Source organism: Ascidiella aspersa, chromosome 5 (genome assembly GCF_963924565.1).
Source record: "Ascidiella aspersa chromosome 5, kaAscAspe10.2, whole genome shotgun sequence".
NCBI lineage: Eukaryota > Metazoa > Chordata > Ascidiacea > Phlebobranchia > Ascidiidae > Ascidiella > Ascidiella aspersa.
This window is the reverse complement of record NC_139451.1, coordinates 31,065,168-31,086,320: the sequence shown is the minus strand read 5'-3', so window position 1 is coordinate 31,086,320 and position 21,153 is coordinate 31,065,168. Positions and strand designations below refer to the sequence as shown.

The 21,153-nt window shown below is 34.1% G+C and overlaps 1 protein-coding gene across 1 annotated transcript; it reads right to left on the bottom strand.

Moving 5' to 3' along the window:
- Nucleotides 1–470: 470 nt before the first annotated feature.
- On the bottom strand, nt 471–20,977 carry LOC146146323 (uncharacterized). The gene is made up of 23 exons (XM_083390719.1): nt 20,889–20,977; nt 18,823–18,976; nt 17,708–17,790; nt 17,372–17,501; nt 16,971–17,106; nt 16,429–16,534; nt 15,918–15,989; nt 14,988–15,179; nt 13,827–13,979; nt 13,088–13,189; nt 12,206–12,412; nt 11,444–11,492; nt 9,848–10,010; nt 9,067–9,223; nt 8,714–8,824; nt 8,003–8,083; nt 7,626–7,723; nt 6,831–6,974; nt 5,784–5,877; nt 5,124–5,583; nt 4,362–4,412; nt 2,648–2,852; nt 471–2,009 (listed from the first exon to the last, which is right to left on the bottom strand). The coding sequence occupies exons 1-23, from the start codon at nt 20,896–20,898 to the stop codon at nt 1,785–1,787; spliced, it is 3,183 nt and encodes a 1,060-aa protein (XP_083246845.1). The 5' UTR covers nt 20,899–20,977; the 3' UTR covers nt 471–1,784.
- Between the last annotated feature and the right edge of the window lie 176 nt (nt 20,978–21,153).

Below are 21,153 nucleotides of genomic sequence, written 5' to 3'. Positions count from 1 at the left end.
TATTGATATATCAGCAGTTTCAAATCTCTGTATGTTGTATGCAGTTTCTAGACCGATAGTTGATTTTTCAATATAAATAACTCTTTAACATGGAATGCAGTGTTAATGTAAGCAGGGGGGGTCACACTGAAACCTTCATACTTGGAGAGTTAATATATCTACAATATGACCCTTTTTGTTTATTTTAAATCAAAAATCTTATACTATGTGATTTATAAGAATTGCTAACACATTGTTTAACCTTTGTTAAATGGAGTAATTTTTGACTGAAAAAATTATTCACATACTGGGTAAAAGCTTTGTGTACGATTAGAGTAGAATAAAATTCTACATTGTGTAGGGTTGATGTGTGATGTTTCAGTTCTGTTTATTGTCACTTAATGGTGAACAATCTATTAATTCTTGTTGCAAGAAACCACTGATCTGACAGCTAGGTTTTAACAAGTTTATAAAAGACAAATTACTTTTTCCATGGATGTATTATGAAACCGTTCAAATCTTCAATTTTAAAAGACTAAACACAATAAACAAAAGCACCGGCAAAAAAATATGTAAACAATAAAATAAACGAATATTTCATGCTATTAGCACAATGCAATTCGGTAATCCCATTTTTCACTTTTTTTGTTTCATTCTTATATCAAGTCAAATTACCAAACGCTTGAAAAAATGGGCAAAACGAAAGTAAATTAATGTAGTTTACTAGCAAAAATGATTTTAAACCATTTCCAAAATCAATTTACAATATTTTAGTGGCCAGGGTAACATTACAAAAGTGCAACCCTTTTGATACAATACTGGGAGAACTAATAACTGTGCAATTGAGGGTTTTATCTTACAAGGAACATGCGTTTCACTGCTGACACATCACGCTTTTTGGAATTACATTAAGACACGAAATTGCACTTTTATCCATTTTTTTCTACTTCTACAAAAAAAAGAGATGTGCATTCTATCTCAGAGACAAAAGTGCGAAAAACGAAAACCGACTGGAACTTTTTGGCAATAAGGCAAATCAACACAACATCAAACATACTTATATATTTATTGTTTCGTATCACATTTTACTATGGTTTCTTCTACGTTTTTAGGCCGAATTAAAAAAATTGAGAAGAACAGTCAGCCACCCCTAAGGTTCACTCTGAAAACTATTTGGGTTGTCACAAGAATACATTATTTTAATTGTTGGCAGACTAACCTCCATTTTGTGATATTAATTATATGAAAAATGCCGCAATTATTTTTGCAATTTGGGAAAATTAGGTTATGTGTATTTCAAATAGGTATACACACAAGCATTTTACATCTGAATGCATACTATCCATTACAAATTTGATAATATAAAGACATTTACATATATTTTGTTGTGTGTAGGGCAATCATAGAGTTACTCTATTGTTGTTCTGTTAAAAGTGTGCCAAAATATTCTTTTTGTGTGCCGCAAGCTAAAAGTTTGAGAACCACTGCTTTAGAGACCTACCATATGAAAACCTGAACGTTAGGAGTGTACATGAGAAAGCTCCGAAAGGTGGCCATTTTAATGAAAACGTTCAGTTGTCTTCAAAGGCTGTATGAACAGCTGGTAAATAGAAGAAAAAGGTTGTTTACCAAAAAACGTTGGCGAAGGGCGCCATAAAGTTTTGAGAGCCGATGAAACAACAACTTATACTCTTTTTTCTGCCAACATTCTTCTCTGACTCCCTAAATTTCCATTGTGTGTATTTGCCTCTATGTCAGCTTAAAACACCCCCGCAAGCATACTCGTTCAAAATTTGAAAATAAAACTAAAGGGGCCCAATTTCGTAGCCCGTCTCGTACAATTCCTTTAGCGAGTGTTCCATAACGTGAGCGCGGAGGGCTCGCTCCCCCGGTGCACTACCACCAGAGGGGGTTGGGGTGTCATCTGCAGGGACGGAAAATCCGCAAACTTTGCAGACGTGCAACTTCTGGATGAGTTGTACTTTGAAGTAGGTGTCGACGCAATTGCGAAAAACCTCAGGTACACTGGCCTAAAAAAAGAATTGTTGATTTATAGAAGACAGTTTACAAGGCCTATAGTACAATTTTAATAGGCCACGATGAAAGTGATTAGGATTTATTGAACCAAACCTACTTCTACATAAAGACTAATATATTTATTTTATGTTTTACTACAACCTCCAGATATAATCTTTTAAATTTATTCGTAACGTTCACAAAATGCTACCTACTTCTTTATGGGCTTTGTTTAATATACGTCTAACTACAACCTCCGACCATTATTTTATTTTAATGTATATTTGCAACCATTACAAAGTGCTTTCTTATTCTGTATACGGTTTGATATTTATTTTTTGTCTTAACTACAACTTCCAGCCATTATTTTATTTTAATGTATATTTGCAACGTTCACAAAGTGCTTTCTTATTCTGTATAGGGTTTGGTATTTATTTTTTGTCTAACTACAACTTCCAGCCATTATGCTCCTAACACTTGTAATTTCTTAGGTTTTTGTGTAACATGCCTAATAATTGTTTGTTGAAAAAATGAAGCAAACTAACATCATGAACATTTTGAGATACAAAGAAGTTAAATAGCCTGTGTTATTGAATATTCTGTTTTACAAACCCCTAATAAGCGAAAAACTTTGTGTTATCCTGTCACTTACATCTGATTTTGCGATTTCGTTTTGCGAGCCACGTTGATATTTCATCATAAGTGGATTCTCATGTGAATCAAGGTTTGGCGGAAAGTCTTTGGCGAAAACGAGGTGGTCGCCAGCACGAGCGATCATGCTTTCTTCAGACGACGGGGTTGATGCTGAAGTTTGATCGCGCTCAACATCAACAGATGTAGTGGACTCTTCAGAAATCCTGCAGAATTTACAGTTGGGAGATAATGCCGCATTTATGGTAGTAAATCAAGACAAGTTAAGACTTAAAGACAAGGTGTCACTCAGATGGCGACTTCTGTTTTTCAGAGGGTAGCTTAAAATTTTCCGCTAATTATGACATTACTCCTTGTCCGCTAAAAAGATGAGGCTATATGGGAATGGGGACTAACAAACATTAGAATTAAATACTTTTATTGCTTGATAAATAAAAATACCAAACAAAATATTGTTTTTTAAAAGGAATTATAAATATTTAAAATAAAAATATTTAGGGGGTTTTAAGCAACCCAAACTCAGCATCGATGATCACAGTGTTTTGTTTTGTTTAGTATTCTAAAGTATGAGAAAAAATGGACAAAATCATTCATTCATATTGTATATGACCTACAAATTTGTATAAATATTGTTAAAAATCTTATTTAATCTTTAAAATTTGAGGGAAAACGCTTTTATTTAGAGATTAAAAAAAGCATGCATTAGTAAAAGTGTTGCTAAAATGTTATTTTAAATGGTTTAAATTTAACAAAGTTTTTGTACTTTTCAACAAAATTTGCCAATTTAAAGAGGAATTTTATTCAATAAATTTTAAAATGTTATTCCAACAAAATAGTGATTTTATTTGATTTATTTTACAAAGTTTTCTCTGCTAGATCCTGTGAAATAATGAATGCAAAAAAATTACTCTATTAATTAAAATTGATTTGTTTCTACACAGTTCATGCTTGTTTTGTCTGTGTGGTCAAAGCGTAACATTTTTTGGCAAATGGTTTATCGGCAACACTGTATTAGTTCATGCACAATTTACTGCTGTAGTATATTGTAAGTGAGGGGTGGCAAACGATTTAAGATCTACAAAATTTTCTGGTAAAGCAGATTACTTTAAGTGTGAATTTTGGGTTAGATGGGGTTTCACTTGAGTAAGACTACGTAAAACTACCAGAGTTCCGAGTCCGAAATGCGCATGCGCAATAGCAAAATTCAAAAACTCGCACACTTTGAATTGTAAAGGCGGAATAGCATATCGTGGATATTTCCAACCATGTATTCTGGGTGGACCAATTATATGACTCCCTGCCCCTATAAGTGGGTTGCTAAATATCCACTGTATTTAGTAATGTAAATTGGTGGAAGAAAGGCTGTAGAGTCTAAGCCGGACTCCGGACTAAACAAAACTTTATTTTTTGGCGAAAGTTGACGTTGGTTGTTTTTAACCGACTCTGCAACCCAGTTAACTTCTTTTTGTTATAGACACAACAATAATGCAAAATCAGAATTGTAAATCTGAGTTATGGACAAACGTATGACTTTATAAATAGGGTATTAACACTATTTCAGCAGACATGCAAAAATACTTCCTTATTTCCTTCTACACAAGTAACTTCCTCTTTAATTAGTTTACATATAAAGGTGATTTTTTTGTGCATTTCTTAAGAAAGGTTTGCCACCCCTGACAAAAGTAAAAGTGAAAGAGTAACACACACAAGCTAACCTTGGCAACGTCATGCTTTCGTTTTCGTGCATTAACGTCTGTTTCGCAGCGCTAGGAAAATCATGCAAATTATCGTTAGAGATTGTGCATCAATCGAAATCACAACAAACATGACGAAAAACTTTGTTGTGGCAAGTTCAACTTTTGATTAAGAATTTGCGCAAAACAATAGAAAAGCTTTATATTAAAAATTTTGCCAGTGAAAACAATAAATATTTTGTAAATTAAAATTAATTAGAATCAATTAACAACTTGAGTAACAAGTCGAATAGCAAGTGCCTACATAAAAATTCGACAAAAGGTCCAAATAAAAATGAAATCACTTAGCATAAAATTTTCACAAATCATTCTCCCATAAAATAGAAGTTTTTAATTTTTTTAGGACCTTTGGCAACGTTAAATATGTCAAGTCTAATAGTTTAACACAGTGGTCAAACATTTCTTTATAATGGGCTGGATAGCTGTAAAATCTGACCATCGCAGGCCGGATACAAATTAGTGGAACTTTATTAACTCGAAAAATTGTTAAACGAGGAAATACAAATATCTATGCAATAAAAACTGCAGTAAGCCTTTTAATTCTCATAGTATAAAATTTTATAAAAATTTAGTTTAGAATTGCATTCAATAGTATTTTAACTGGACTACTCTTCATTAGGAAAATAGCCATAAAATAGCCGTTGGCTGTATTTGGTTACCCCTGGTTTAACACAATACTTTCATTAAATATTGTAGCACAAAAAATCACGAATTTTAAATTACCTTGAACTGAGTGCTGGGTCCGAAGAGCATTTACTTCCCATCATATTTATAACCTTATTCTTCTTAATCAGCTGCTGAGTTAGACCTTTCTTAAATGACGACGACGACGTTGGGGTGACAGTGGCGCCCGACACGGCAACCAGGCCTTGCTCGCTGGCGTTAAGCAGCGGCGACACGCCGTGCTTGCTTTTCTCCACTGACGAAGAGCGTGTGGCGTTTTTCTGGAAGTATTTGTGCCGGGGAAGTTGAGGGTATTCCTTGCTGTTACCGCTGGCAACCAACTGCTTTCGGTCGGTGGTGTCATTGTCAGTCGTCGGTGGCGAGCTGATTTTTAAGCGCTTATTGTTCTCTGCTTCCGAGTTTTCGGTTTTGGCCTCAGAGGCTTCAGTTTCACGCTCTTTGTGTCGTTTGCGCGCCGGTTGAGTTGGCAGCTTGACTTTTAGAGGGACACGGCTCTCATCTAAACAAAATCAATGTAAAAAGTTGTTTTAATTTGTTTCAAATCTTGGTCAAGGGAAACAATCAGAAGATAAAAAAAATGTTAAAAAAGAAAATATTTAAGCCATATATTGTGAAGAAAAATACCAAGAATCATAGAAGTTTTAGCATGCAATTATTGTTGTGCCTTATAGCAACAGTTTATATATTCAATTTTCTTACCTCCATCGCTATGAGATGCCCTGAGGTGGCTTTCCTGTTTGTTGATCATCTCGTTGTAGGAATTCTTCTTCTCGTCAACTTGCTGACGCGACTCCTACAAACAAAGCAATATAAGTTACTAATTACAACATTTTACTCCAAGTTTTTAGGTATTGGTCCCAGTTTGTTAATTATCTTACATGGCAAAATACTTACGAAGGAAATACCTCACATTGTTTTAAAACCTACTAAATGCAGTATTTGTGGACGCAAAAAAAAATACATTTTGTTCCTCACAAATCGTAGACCCAAGTTCAGGGTTTCACGGTAAAAATGCTTCACTGAAAATATCTGTCTAGAAATCTGTCAATGATATAATTAGGACGCTTTTGCAAATTGTAGGTAAATTGCTATGTTGCTTTAATCATAATTTGAATGATTTTACTGCAAAAACATTTTTGGCAAAATACATTTAAGAACACATGAAAGACTGATTTTGGTACAGGAAAGTCTAAAGAACAACTTGTACTAAGGGCAAGGAGATTTATTATTATTATTTTACACAATCAGTTTGCCATGATCACCTTAATAGTTTTTTGTACAATTTTTTGATAATTGTCACACATGAAACTAATTCAATATTTTTCTGAAAAAAATATTTTAAATTAGTTTTTAATAATTTTAATATAATTTTGCAATCATGTGATCATCATTTGATACATAAATCAAGTCCATATTTTGCTTATAAGGTTAAAATTAATAGTTTTAATAAACATAACACTTCGTTTCTTGGACCAAAAACAGTGTTTGCCATTACAATGATTATCCACAAGCCATACAGCTTTTCAATTTCTGTCAATGCTGATCTCAATGGAAGTTTGTAGACAGGAAAGTGCAAAGAATAGACTTCAACTCATAAGTAGGAAAATGAGATTAATCATTTTTTAACACATTCAGTTTCGCATAATAAATATTTTTTTGTCTAATTTTCTTGATAACTACCTAAAACTGAAAGTAGTGTAATTTTTTTTTTTTGAAAACCCTTTTTTAATGTATGTTTATGCAGACCTCAATGGAAGTTTGTAGGTTCTTTAGCGTTTCCATGGCAGCCGTTGCCCACTCTCCGGATCCGTAATACTCGGAGTGCGACGATTGAGAAGTTGGAAACATCTCCGACATCAATCGGCTGTGGATCAAGTCTTGGAATCCACTCTGAAACAACGATAGGAGCCATTTAATAAAAAAAATTATCTGGAGTTATGATACAAATAAAAAAAACAGCTTCTCTGATAATTGTAATTTTTCCTATGCTAGTCGCCTTCGTCAGGGTGAATGACATCAAACGCTCGTACAATACATGAGTTGTGATGTTGCATCAGTGCCACTAAACCAGGTATGCCAGTCTAACACCAAGGGCAGCCTTACAATGCTAACCACACCTCTTGCATGTGAGTAGGAATACATATGAGTGTGTTTTTTTCCTCACTTACACACACACTTACATTTGATAGGATCTTAGCCGAACCTGCCATAATAGGTAATGTGTCCAAATTGCAAATTACACTGTGTTTAAATTGTAGTTACCAGTGAGGCATCATAAGTAGAGTTATTATCAGCGATTTTTATTCAACATTTGTCCATTTCACGTTATAATGACGTCATACTTCCTAAATATCTGCAACACTTTCAACAATTGTATTCTGTTATGTTGCGCGATTTATGCGATCCACAGTACTAAATAGGTTCAATTGAAATCTCCGGGTTGATTAAGACTTATATAATTTTGTTAAAAAACATTAATAAAGATGATGACTGATAATAATAAATTACTGGTGTGGATGTCAACTCTTAGAGATCACTTACCAAAGGGTTGTTTGCATTTGCAACTAGGGATGGTGGCGTGTCGTCTGAATCACTGCTGGCATGCCGACTTTTCTTTCGACGACCCAAACGTTGGAGGACTGTAAATGTCAATTGAGAGGATTTTAAAGGAATTGAAAACACTTTATAAATATTTCCAATAGTCTTCTAAAAATAGTGCATTATTAATACTTATTTAATAAGCAAAACAGATAATTTAAGATATTTAAAAATCAGGTGTCAAACGCATTTGTGGCCAACAAAGCCAAATGTTCAAGTATTTAAACAAAAATTAAAAACAAAAATACGGTTAAATTTTTGTCAATTGTGTAAGTTGTAATAGGGTCAAAGCAGAAGGGTACCTACGTAAGTTCACTTACGTTCGTCAGAAGAAGAATGATCTAAAAATTGGGGGTCACTGTCTGAACTTGATCCGATAGAATCACCTTTTGGTCTTCGACCTGGAACAGAAAAGTTATACATCAATTTTGTATAACTTTATTTAGAATTTACCAAACAGGCAGAAGTACCAAGAACCAATGAATAAAAACAAGGAAAAAATCCTAAAAAATTTAGCATCATAAAAGAATTCTTTTTTTCTCTGGTTTAAACTGTGCTTTTGGATTTCAAAACCTACATTTTGGGAGACAGTTGTGCTATATTTAGGCTAACTTGGTCGGCACCTAATAACTGTTTAAATGCTTCAGTTAAGTGCATCTTTTGTGGCACCTTTAGAACATAAGTCTATTTAAATACAGGTCATATCAAAACTAAGTTAAACACCAACAGAACAAAATGTTCAGCTTTCTGTACTATCATTTCAAATGTTAATTGACCCACGTTGAGAGGAAATTTAGTTTTTATAGAAAAGTGTACGATGACTGACCCAGCCTTCTTCCCCTAGTAGCTTCATACAACCAGAACTTTCAAACATTTTTCTCTGGTGAAAAAATTGCTTTTTTTCCACCTGATCGAAATCAGACATATTTTTCAGTTTTATTATTTCAATTACTGATCGACTCAAAAAGAGAGGTTATTTTGTGGACAAATTTATAAATTTAGTTTCCATAGAAAAGTATGCGATGACTGACCCGGTCTTCTTCCCCTCCTATGTTTCTTGATCCCCTCGGCAACACGCTTCTTGATGTTGCTAAGCGACGCACTTTTCGTAACTTGGCTGTCTTTGGTCGAGGTTGAGGCAGCTAAAGTGTTTGGAAAGGATAAAAAAGTTATAGTCTAGAATCTAGATTATTATCAATTCTGTGAGTGTTGAGATGAAAAACGTGAATAAAAATCAGGGAGCCGGAACCGAACCTGGAACTTAATGACCGGTTTTGGGTCAATTATATAAATATAAAAAAAAAACAGGTATTGTTCGTCAAAAACATATAAAATCAGGTATTGGTTACAGTCCAAAAAGTGATATTAGTTAATATCTACTTACCACTGTTCCTGATGTGCTTCGTGATAAATTCCTCGTCATAATCGTTTTGCTGTTTCATGAGCTCAATCTTCTCGGCATAGGTAAATCCCCGGGCGGTGTAGGGGCGCCGGATTGAGGCCACCGAAAATGCTGTTCCGGCGGCAGACGGCGTCCATGACTGAAATCAACAATTAGAAGACTTTAAACAGTTTGAAGTTAAATTTGGCAAAAAACATGCTTTTGGCTGCACCAAAATAAAGGACGTTGTTTCAAGTTCAATTTGCCAAAATATATTTAAATTGGGTGCATTTAACTCTATGAGTCAATGAGTAAAGCCAATAAGTGAATATTTTGGCAAGTCCTACTTGGCTGTATAACAGACCATGACTGTCACCAAAATCTTAGTTTAAATTATAATTAACATTTTTGTTATTTTTGTTTAAAACCAAAAAAAAACTTAAAAACCCTTCGGAAGTACTATCTTTAACCAGTGAGAATGCCAAAAAAACAGGAGATTCCCTATTCACAATATAATTGTTTCAGTTAAACCAGCACAGGTGACAATGGCTTGCAAGTGACACTACTGAGCATATAGAGTTCATTTGACAAACAGACAACCCCCCGAAATGGCGGAGATATTAAGTACAACCTTCAGTAGCCAAAACATTTGTACCCTGTTTTTTTTACGTTATATTTATTATTTTTTTTTATGTATTACAAAAGACTGTTTTTATGTTGATCTTAATAGGCTTTTCTTTTTTTTCAGCTTTATAAACAACGAATTTAACATTAAGGTTTCTACCTGATTTCTCGTTAGTGTTCCACCACTAGAGGTCATGTTGGAGAGAGCAGGGGAGGAGCCCACTAAGTGGAGCGAGACGGGAGTAACGAACGATCGGACTGGAATTGAAGCCACGCTAGCTGTTGGGGTTGGGTGTGGCGATGATGGAAGTACAGGAAGAATTCTGATCAAAAAAATAGTGATAAACTGATATTTATTGGATTTTAATTTAAAAAATACAGCACTGTGATAAATGTAAAAAATGTAAAATACTTTTGTACAATTCTAGCCAAATTTTAATCCGAAATACCAAAAATTGCTAAAAAAAAGTTGTCTGATTTTAATTGTTGAAAAGCTAGTAATATTTTTTCGAAAAATTAAAAAAAAACTAGACAGGGTGTGCGGTTTTTGTATATTTTGCTAGGGGGTTATAGCGCGGTTCTACTATATTATACCAGGGGGGGTATAGCGCAGTTCCACTATACTTTACCAGGGTGTTATTCCTTGGTTATTCTATATTCTTTCAACGGGTCTTATTTGTCCGTGTCCATATACTCCCAATGTTGTGCTTCCAGTTTCGGTGCTTTAGCAGGCAAAAGCGGATGTGGCCCGAAGTTGCGTGTTATAGGTTGGATATGGTGCACTTTTACAAGATTGATTGCCAGTGGTCTTAATATAAATTTGGCTGCGAAGCAAACCTATAACTTGTCTTTATAATTGAAAAATATTTGACAATTTTTTCTTGCACCCCTATACGCCTCTAATTGGGGACAAAAGTCAATAGTGTGATGTGTTCGATTTAGTTCTTTACAGCTATCTACTCTAATCTAGCGGCAGAAAACCTTCAATACAGAATTTGTTCATATCGCTTGCCTTATTCTGGCTGCGAAGCGGCTGGCTCCCTGCTGTGCTTTTTTTGTCCAGCGCGTGTAACATCCATTGTGCAAAGTGTCTCGTCTTAGTGAATTAACTTATTGCTCTTACAAACAACATATTTTACCGCCGCAAGTTTAAATAAAAAATCTGCCAGGCAGTGTACACCACTTTTGTTTGCAATTTTTTTTCCATCAAAAAATCACTTTTTTCTATATTTTTGGTTAAAAAAAAAATTAATTTCTATATTTTTGGTTAATTATTTTCCCCCATGGGTTAATTATTTTGAGTTGAAGGTCAAAATTTTGCTGTGAAGCAACCTATAATTTGTCTTTATAATTGAAAACTATTTAACAATGTTTTCTTTAGTTTTTAAGATACCTCTAAACACAAAAATTTTACCCCCCTAAAAACCACCCCTTAGAACCTAGGCAATTTTTTTTTATATTAGAAACAACTTTGGGAGGGTATTTAACAGTTGTGAAAATTTCATGTTCCAACTATGTTTTTTTCCTTGTCAAAAGTGAGCCATAAAAAATTTACTGAAAAAAAAAAAAAAAAAAAAAAAAAAAAAATAATTCGGATAAAAACAACATGTGTCCAAAAAAAAATTTTTTTTTTCGGGCCACATAATTAACATAAAAAAATGAAAATCATCAACAACAAGTGTGTCATATCTTGGGCAATTAATGTATCACTTTAACAAATTTCAGCTGGTTGAAATGAACTACTATTCATTCTTACCTTCCTTTCGACGCTGTTGTTATTAAATCGTCCACCACATTTTGTAGACCTATTAATTTAAGCATATTAGAACAACGCAAGAAAACCTGGGCTTGTAAAACAGAATCCAAAATACAGTGTTTTACATACACACCCCTGGAAAAAACTATAGACAACAATAAACAAAAAACCTACAAAAAAAATAAAAATATACTAGAGATAGACTGATATATATGTGTTTACCAAAAATCTCAGCCGATAGTTGGCTTTTACCGATATAGCGGTATCGATAAATGTAAGCCGATACTTTACACAATAATTAAGTCTAAAATGTAATATAATTTTTCCTGTACTACAAACAGCTTATCCATTTTTTAATTAAAAAAATTTGGATTTTATTAATTCAAGTTTTCAACATTTCCCCAGTATTTAAAAAAAATCGGTATCAGTCAAAAAAGTGTTAACGGTCAATCTCTCATATATACTGCATTGCTCATATTTACAAGAAAATTTTTTTCTGTTTTAAATGTTGACCAACTGATAACCAGATCAAATAATAATGAGTATACAGTACACATTACATTACTTTCGTTTAAAAAGGATATAAAGTAACTGTTAATAGCACTAAAAACGAATTAACAGAGACAGACTTACCCTACCGAGAAATCCATTGAATAATAAATAATGTATATGGGAACAAAATGTCCTAGTAATTTACAAATTAAACATGAGAGATTAACCCAACCAATTAATAACATCAGACCAATTGCCTTAGTGATTAAGGTACTAACATTAACTTACCATCAAACGAACCATTTCTTGGAGGGTTATCAAGCTTAATTGAAGCTTTTGGTTTCTCCTTATTTTCCGTGATATCAGTCTGTGGTTTTGAAACCCCTTCTGTTGTTTCATCATCACTAGAGTCCGGAGCTCCGAGCATAAAGCGCACCGATTTTGCCTGTCGTCCACTGGACATTTTACCTTTACGCTCTGAAAAGAAAACACAACAATTTTACAAACAAGGAATTTTTTAGGACATTTACTTAAAGCAATTCCATTAAAACTATCAAAGCTCATACAGAAGTACGTTTTGAACGTTTCGAATAACTCTTTATTCATTTTGAACATCAGTTATTGGAAACATTCAAAATGATACCTACTTCTGAATGGGCTTTGATATTCTTATGTATGTCTGATAAAATTGAACTGCAGCCGATACCTGGTACTAAATGGCAGTATCGGGCTATCGGTAACAATTTAAAATCATGATTTACCATAAAAACATATAATTTTTGCATTTCAGTCTTGTTTTGCGGTCCAACATAGAGTTTACTGTGCTAAAAAGTAAAAAATGAAGGATAAATGCGAATGCAAACCAAATTTTGGCCTAATAATCACACAAAACTAAACTAAGCTAAGTTAAACATGTATAATGACTTAACTTGGAATCGGATTAGATGGACAAAATTTCTGCCCAAAATATCAGGTATTGGTTTTATAAATAAAATACCAGAGCCCAGACACTTCGATTTTGGGATTTAAACCACAAATTTATAAGTACAGCAAAAATTAAAAAAAAAATTGAATAAGTAAAGCAGAGTTTTTTTAAATAGGTAAATGGCAGATGACGAAAGGGATAATATTTGTTAATTCCTAAAAATTTACCAGATCTTGAAGGAAGTGGACTTCGTTGGTCGCTCTCTCGATCACTTTCAGAAGACATTCTCACTTTGTGCAACGGACTTGATTTTGAAGGCAAAGGCGAAACTGCAAACAAAAAAAATGGATTTTAATTATTAACTGAATCCTTAACATACGGCTTTATAGTATTTTCAGAAACAACAAAACACCAAGATCATGACAGTCAAAAACATTTTGTAATCAGTTCTTTGACATTCTTTGATTTTTCAATAAACATAATTGTAATGAAAGAGAGTTAAAGTCCAGCGCTTTTGAAATTTATTGACGCAGCCATGTCAGAATAAAAAGTAGAAGTATTTTTTGGTTTATTTTTTTTAGTTGTATTTAAGTTAGACTGATAAGAAATAGTGACACTAAACTTCCTAAAAATAGTTTTACTAAAATACAGAGATATATTTCTGCAAACCAATTTTGTTTTTGAAGTTGTGCAAAACTACCAAGTAGACACTACATGCCACTCAAATTTATGAAAAAAAGACTTAAGTGTTGCTGCACAGGCATTTTTTTTATATATAATTCAAAACAAAACAACTATAAATGGCATGGTTAACACGAATATAATTTTTTTAAACCCTTTTAACACAATAATAGGCTGGACATAAAAAATAAATGCAAAGACTAGCCAAATATTTTTTCAAAAAACATGTTTGTTTTAAATACTTTTCAATAGAGAAATCAATTCAACTTTTAACAACACATTTACCACTTTTGGTTTTATTCGATGAGACTGCCAGTCCCTTGGACATAACGTCCTTCATCAATTTCCTAGCGAGCGCGGGGTTGTTCGCTTTCACCGTAACCCTTTCCTCTTCTCCTTCGACCACTACCGACTGCGTTGTCGTGAACGAAAGCTCTCCTAAGGAATGGAAAAGTTTTAGATGTGCTATCTCAAGTTTTTCATTGTCACTGTGAAAGTGATTCGAGAACGGTTTGACTTCGGAACAAAAACAGCTGAAAACGTAAAATTTTCTTTTGAAATATGATAAAAAATAAAGTTAATATAGAAACTTGCAAGTTAATATTTATACATACTTCTTTGTGAGTTTGATTATATGCCCGATCTGTTAGAAATTAGTGCATTTCTAAGCAAAAAGGTCTCTGACAATTAGGGCATTTAATGGCAGAAAAGTCTGACTTTTAGACCTTGAGGTCGTGGCAATGCACTGATTTGGACCTTTAGGTAAACTCCCGGCGTAGATAAATTAAAAAATATTCATTAAAAGTTCAGAAAAGATAACAAAAAATATGAGATAGGATTAATAACACTTGACCCACCTTAACCCTAACGCTAACCCGAACCCTAACCCAAATAATGTGCGTTAATGTAATCATTATTTGAATGCTGGGGAAAAAAACAAACTTTAGGTGGGCATAAGATAGTTTCTTGTATGGTATATAGGATTGTTACGTCACAAAATGAGCTATTGGGGCCTAAAGCGTTTATGTAATTAATAATTCAACGCACATTATTTGGGTTTAGTTGGGTCAAGTATTATTAAACTTAATCTTTTTAAGCACATTGTTAAGTCAAATTAGTGCATTGTCCGAGACCTCATAAAAGTCGGACTTTTTGATCCTTTGGATGCACTGATTGTCGTAGACCTTTTTGCTTAGAACTGCACTAATTTCTAACGGATCGGGTGGATTATAACTAGGCTATTTCAAAAACATTTTTTGAAAGATCATGTCTAATTATATATTGCTATTTAAATTGTCACTTAAAATGTTAACAGCCTCCTTTAGTGTGTATCGAATTGGTTCTCCTGAATAGTAATGGAAAATGTAAATGCTAATATACCATCACTGTTTTCGATTTAATTTTCCATCACAAAACAAATAGACTTAAAATGTTAAGAATTTAAACCTGTTGCGTCGGTGTTATTTCCTGTGCTTTCCACAAACAGGTCGGGAGCTTTCGCGACAATCTTGGTTTTGTCGAGGAAAGTTACGTCGACCTCGCATTGTTCGTCGTTGAATGATAAAGCAGCGATGTGTCGGTTGAATTCTCGAGTGAGCGCCATTATTATCATGAGCATTGGATTTGAGTCGGTTGCATCTGGGTTACAAATGGAAGTTTTACAGGATAACTGCAGGGATGCGGAATCGGACTCGGGACATCAGGAGTTGGTTTGTTTTGCTGGAGTCGGACTCGGGACTTTGGATTCGAGTAAGACCACGTAAAAAACTGAATCCCGAGTCCGCCATGCGCATGAGCAGTACCATATTTTAAAACTGATATGGCCACTAACTGTAAATTGTAAAGGTGAAATAGTATTGGTGGAATATTTTCCAATCTTCTATGGTGAGTGAATGATTTGCTAAATATCTACAGTATTTTAGTTACGTAAATTGGCAGAGTACAAGCTGTGAATCAGGGCCGGACTCAGGACTAGACAAAAGCGCAGATTTGATCGAAGTCGGACTCAAGTTATTTTTACCTGACTCTGCAGCCCTGGTTTATTGTCACCACTTGTTTTTCAAGCTATTTACAAAAAATGAGACAGATTTTGGAACACAATACACATTTTTTTAGTAATTTTAATAAAAACATAACCATAAAACATATTATTCAATAAAATTGACATTTCCAAAACTTGTCATGCCATGATCAGTGTAAAAGTTTGAGTGAAGATAAAATTGATAAAAAATAAAAATATTAAAGCCATAAAATGGAATAAAATTAATAGTTTATTGTTTACAAACGTTTCAGCAATATCATACATTGATAATCACATGAGGGATTGCCGAAAAGTTTATGAACAACAAAATTTTTTTCGAAAGAAGCTCTTCTTACCTTTCTCTGTTTTAATTTCTTCATTTACTGAACCATCACTGTTTGACATGGACATTGAAGGCACAATTTGCTCTAAAAATAAGAGAAAAAATATTAAAGACAACATACCTATTCTAATTTAAGGATATACCTATTCTAATTAAAAACATACATACTCTAATTTAAGGGGGGAAAAGTTATTTTAGCACTTCAGCGCCACTAACCAGTTTGCAACACTTTTAAATGTAGTAAAATAAATAAAGTTTATATTTTTTGTTATAGACTTAAATTTAAATGACCTGAAAGTTTTGAATAACATTTGGAAAATGTTAAACAGTATTTTCTAAACACATTTAACTAATGCTGGAGAAATAAATCCAAAGACTTCTGTGAAAACATAGGGTTTGTCAACGAAAATTCGCAAATTAATTTTAAGACTGATACACTTACTGGCAACACTCGTTTAGGTATTTTTTGTACTACAACACCTTTTTGGCAAAATCTAATACAGTTTGACAAAATAGAAACAAACCTGCATTTGGTAGTGATACTCGTTTGATGTCCTGCTGCAATAAATTTGGACTTGCCGCTTTGACGAGCGAGACGGGAGGTAAAACAAAGGTGGGTCCGGGATCGATCTGCAAAAATACACACAAGGTTTTCACCTGAATCCACATAACTGGAGCACAGTATAGATCCACTTGTGTTGGAATACATAAAGAGGGACGACTGCTTGATTTATATTCTAAAATATATGCACAGTGCATGTTTTAAAACAGAATTTTCAATGATTGCTTTACATAAGTTAGAGAGGTGCCACAATGGCAGAAGTTTTAAAACATTTAGTTGTAAACATTCTTGAACTTTACAATTTTAGGGGGGTAGGGTGCAATTGCAGATTTCTTTATGGAAATTTAAGCATAAACATTGTCTGTCTGTTAGTGTGTTGTTTTGTGTTTAATCGGTTACAGGTGATTTTTTGTTACTTTGTTTATAGGAGAGAAGGTGTTAACAACGCCCAAAAAGTTTGTTAACTACCGATTTATTGCTAAACTTGAAAGCATTCCAACTTACAATATCTCCGTTTCTGTCTTGTTCCCCCACAACTTTCTTGGCAATATGCCAGGGTAGGGGAACAGGGGGGACCTCCATTGCTTTGTCGATGTTTTCAAACACATCATTGTCCTGGATAAGGATCCGATTGTTTGGCCTTTGATAAAAATTGACACACTTTATGTCTTTACAATTACATATAAAACTATTTTTAAACAAATTCCAAAAATAAATTATAGAAATTTAACAAAGTCACATTAAAACAAATGTGTTAAAACAAAATACTGCTATTTCCTTCAAAGTAGAAAATGAAAGTAAAACTTAATAATAGAAAATAATTTGTGATCTGTAATTCACGAGTGTCAAACCAATATACTGCCTTTGAATAGTTGCTAGAAAGTATATTTTAACTATAAACACACCTGTGGATTGCCTTGAGGTGTAGAAGCGCTTGTACAACTGTAACAAAATTTTGTCTGCACAGCGTACAGCAGTAGGCCTCAAATCGACGATTCTTTCGTGTGATCACACATTTCGGATCTTGGGTGGATGCTGAAAATAACAATACTCACGTTTTAGCGTTAATGTTATAAAAGCCTAATTTACCTGCCAAATTTGCTGATTAACACAATAATCAATATGTTAATGGGCTATTGGAAGCAAAAATACCACGCAATTTATTTTTTATTATAAGCCTTCAGCCATGCATATGTATGCAAACAATGCCATTTTAAACAAAGTGTCAATGGATTTTTTACCTTTTCCATTAGATTTGCTTTTGACCACACATTCCACACAACCTTTTTCGTGTGATATGTACCAGTAGTATTGGACTGTCCTCCTAAAAAGACAAAAAAAAACATTCTTGGTTTATCAGAACGGCTTAGATGTTTTTAAAAAGGCCTATGAGTTAATTAACATCACCAGGGCGTTCACCATAGGTTTTCTAGCCCTTCTAATGTGGCCTTTTAATAATCTGACTGAGACCTTAATTCAGTGGTCGGCAAACTTTTTTTGACACGGTCCAAAGTAATCTTTTCAAAGCTATAGGCCCACTACCTAAAACCAGTACAATATTAGTGTCGGATTCAGGATATTTGATTTTAAGGTGAATTATTACACAGTGCCTTGATGCCCAAATCATTGCTATATCATAATGTAAAACATAGTATATAACGAAGAATATACACGCAAAGCGCAAAATTTTTTTTGTTTACATATAGTTAAACTTGGCAAAAAATATAGTATGACAGGCTCTCTGGACCACATTTGGCACCTGGGCCTTTCCAGGCTGATCTAATTTATAATTTTCTTGTGACACCAACTTTTAACATAAAGTGTAAATGAATGTACGGCTATCACGCGGCCCACAACTACGTGATAACACTAAGCTATTTAAAAGTAACTTGTAGCCCACTAAAAATGGCTCTGCGGACAACATTTGGGACGCGGCCCACGTTTGCCGACCATTGCCTTAATTGGTCAACCAATGACTTGGACTGGGACTTAAGTTATTTTTCAATCACTCGGCTGGGACTAAATGATTTTAAAATGACTTGTTTACAACACTGGAATAAAATTTGTAATTGACTTAAAAAAAACAGAAACACAAAAAACATTTTATCATTGGATATGTCTCGAGACACAAAAACTTTTTACAAATCTAAACCTATATTTAAACGTAAAAGTGCAAATTAATAATAAATGTTGAAACCCACAGTCAGCATATTTAGCAATTGATAATAGTGTTTTAATATATAAACTGTTGCTACCAGGCATGGTAATATAAATAAAAAAAATTTTGATTTATATAGTGTTTTAATGTTTGATAAACATGTAAGAGAGATCCCTAATCAGTTTGTAGTATTCTTACAAGACAGCCTGATCAAGACATTCTTTTGAGGCGACGATACAGTCTGGTCCAAGTGGTTGATTGCGAGTTGCCTTCACCTTCTCCGGAAGTAACATGTTGCTGATGTAGTTGCTTTGTTCCATCATTGTGCTGACCTTCTTGTTTAGATCAAGCACTGGAAAAAAAATATAAATTTCACCATATTCAAGGTATGTAAAACATCTGTGTCGGTATGGAGTATCAGTTGACAAAAACGTAATCAAATCGGATATCGGATTCAAAATAAGGATAGCGATCAATCTTTATTTGTCAGCAATCGTTTGAAGTGACTAAACTTCAATCAGTTGTTTATAATACGAGGCAAGTCAAGTCTCAGCCCAAGTGATCGTTTACCTCTAGTTAATTGCCATTCTAAGTCATGTCCCAACCCAATTTAATTTAATAGAAAGTTAAAAGTTAAGTTTTTTGCAAACAAAGATAATGATAAAAAAAATTAGTTAGGTTAACCCGCTAAATTCTGGATTTTTTTTGCTTAGTAAACAACTGACATTGTTTCAAAATTAAAAAAATGTATTCTACAAAAACAGTTTATTTTGAGTCAAGTCATATAAATTGACTTATCCAACAGTGCTTCAGGACTAATAAATTGTGTTTACATTTTGAAATGCAACATATCTAGTGATGATGATAATGAAATGTTCTGTTGCACTTTCAAGGTGTCCTCAAGGTGAAATTGTGTGAAAGTTTGAACCTTGATCCAAACACTGTATCCATAGGAAGATGTACAGTCATTAGTATGAAACATCACTGTATTTTTCAGAATTAAAAGGAAACTTCTATTTAAAAGAATTGTTGAAAGATCTCCAAAAAAATGCTGATTGACTAAAATAATATGAGCTTAATGAATCATTGCAAGCACAGCAATATGTTGGTTGTACTAATACAGATTACCTCCTTGTAAAATAATGTGCAGAGTAGGCATGTTAAGGTGAACCACAAGGACAATCTTATAACATGTCTAGCATATGTGGTAACTGGCGTTGGTCTAGAATCCTACCACATCGATTTTAACACTAACAAAACAAGTTGTTAAACTTCAAATTGCAAGGAAGGCATAAATAGGTAAGAATAAATATAATAAAAATACTTGACCCACCCAAACTCTCAACCTAACCCAAATAATGTTAGCAATATAAACCCACAGATGGAAATGTGGAAGGATTGCAGACCAGCGCCTGGTAACTTTACAGCTAAGTCATCAGTTTAACTGGTCAAAGTTTTTAACATCTTGGCACCAAAGAAATGTTGGAAATAATGAGAAACTTTATCAATAAAAAAACACCATTCAAGGCCTAAAAACATGCAGGAAGACCCCACATGTGATGTTAACATGTGTGGTGACATGTGGGTTTTTAGTTTGTGTCACTGAAAACCATCTATTTTGTATATTCAACCTGTAAATATCTCTGGGAGGCATTGGTAAAAACCGTGTTTTGCGTGTAAAAGCTGTACAACACAAAGATGTGAACGTCCAACGAATTTGTGAAGGTCATTCAAGTAGCGCGTTTTATTTCTTTAGAGGGCAAGACTTTGAAAATACTATGAGGGTTAAAATGAGCCAAAGCAAGGTCATTTATGCTGTGGTTGTGCGCATTTAGAAGTGTAAAGGTTTAATTATAATTATGACAGCAAAAAGGGTCGGCGTGACATCTATTAAACAAATCACGCTACAGTGGCTTCAAAAAGAACTAAGGAGAGAGCTCGATTACTAAACAGAAACCTAGAATGGAAATAATAAGAGCTCGAGGCGAGAGAAGCGGACACGTCATACGTCTCACTCTTTTCTCTCCTCTTTCTCTTTCGCATTGTTACGTTTTCACGACGCGAGAGCGCATGACGTCATCGCTGCTCCTAGTTGCTCTCTGCGGGAGAGGCGCGTAATTGTTGCGCCAGCAGCCTTCGGTAAGAATGGCGCGCTAGGCAAAGGCGAACGACAAACCATGGTTCCTTTTAAGCTTTTTACACGCTTAAAGCGCGTTTAAACTTGACTACAACAAAATAAAGGCAAGAAATCAAGTCGTACTCACCAGAAACCATTTCTTTTTCGCCTGTTTTCTTCGTTTTCGCGTCGTTTCTAGCCTGAAACCTGTCAGAACTGCGAAACTGTGACCGTTTCGTGAGGTAAGAGCTGCTATACTGACGTCACTAAGCAAATGGCTGGTGCTGCGCGTGTCACGTGACGGTGATGTCATCCTTGACGTGTGTGTGTGCGTCGCTCGTGCGTGCGTTGTGCACAAAACCTAGTTTGTTAAGTTCTATTAGGCTTGCGCTGACTGAATGTGCCTCGTTCTT

Bases quoted from the DNA above. Each gene is read 5' to 3' on its own strand.
- LOC146146323 (XM_083390719.1), bottom strand. The intron at 11,493-12,205 runs CTTAATCACTAA...TTAAATTAATAG, and splicing joins TGGTAAGTTAATGTTAGTAC to GTCTACAAAATGTGGTGGAC. The intron at 5,878-6,830 runs GTCTGCATAAAC...CTTTGTTTGTAG, and splicing joins ACCTACAAACTTCCATTGAG to GAGTCGCGTCAGCAAGTTGA.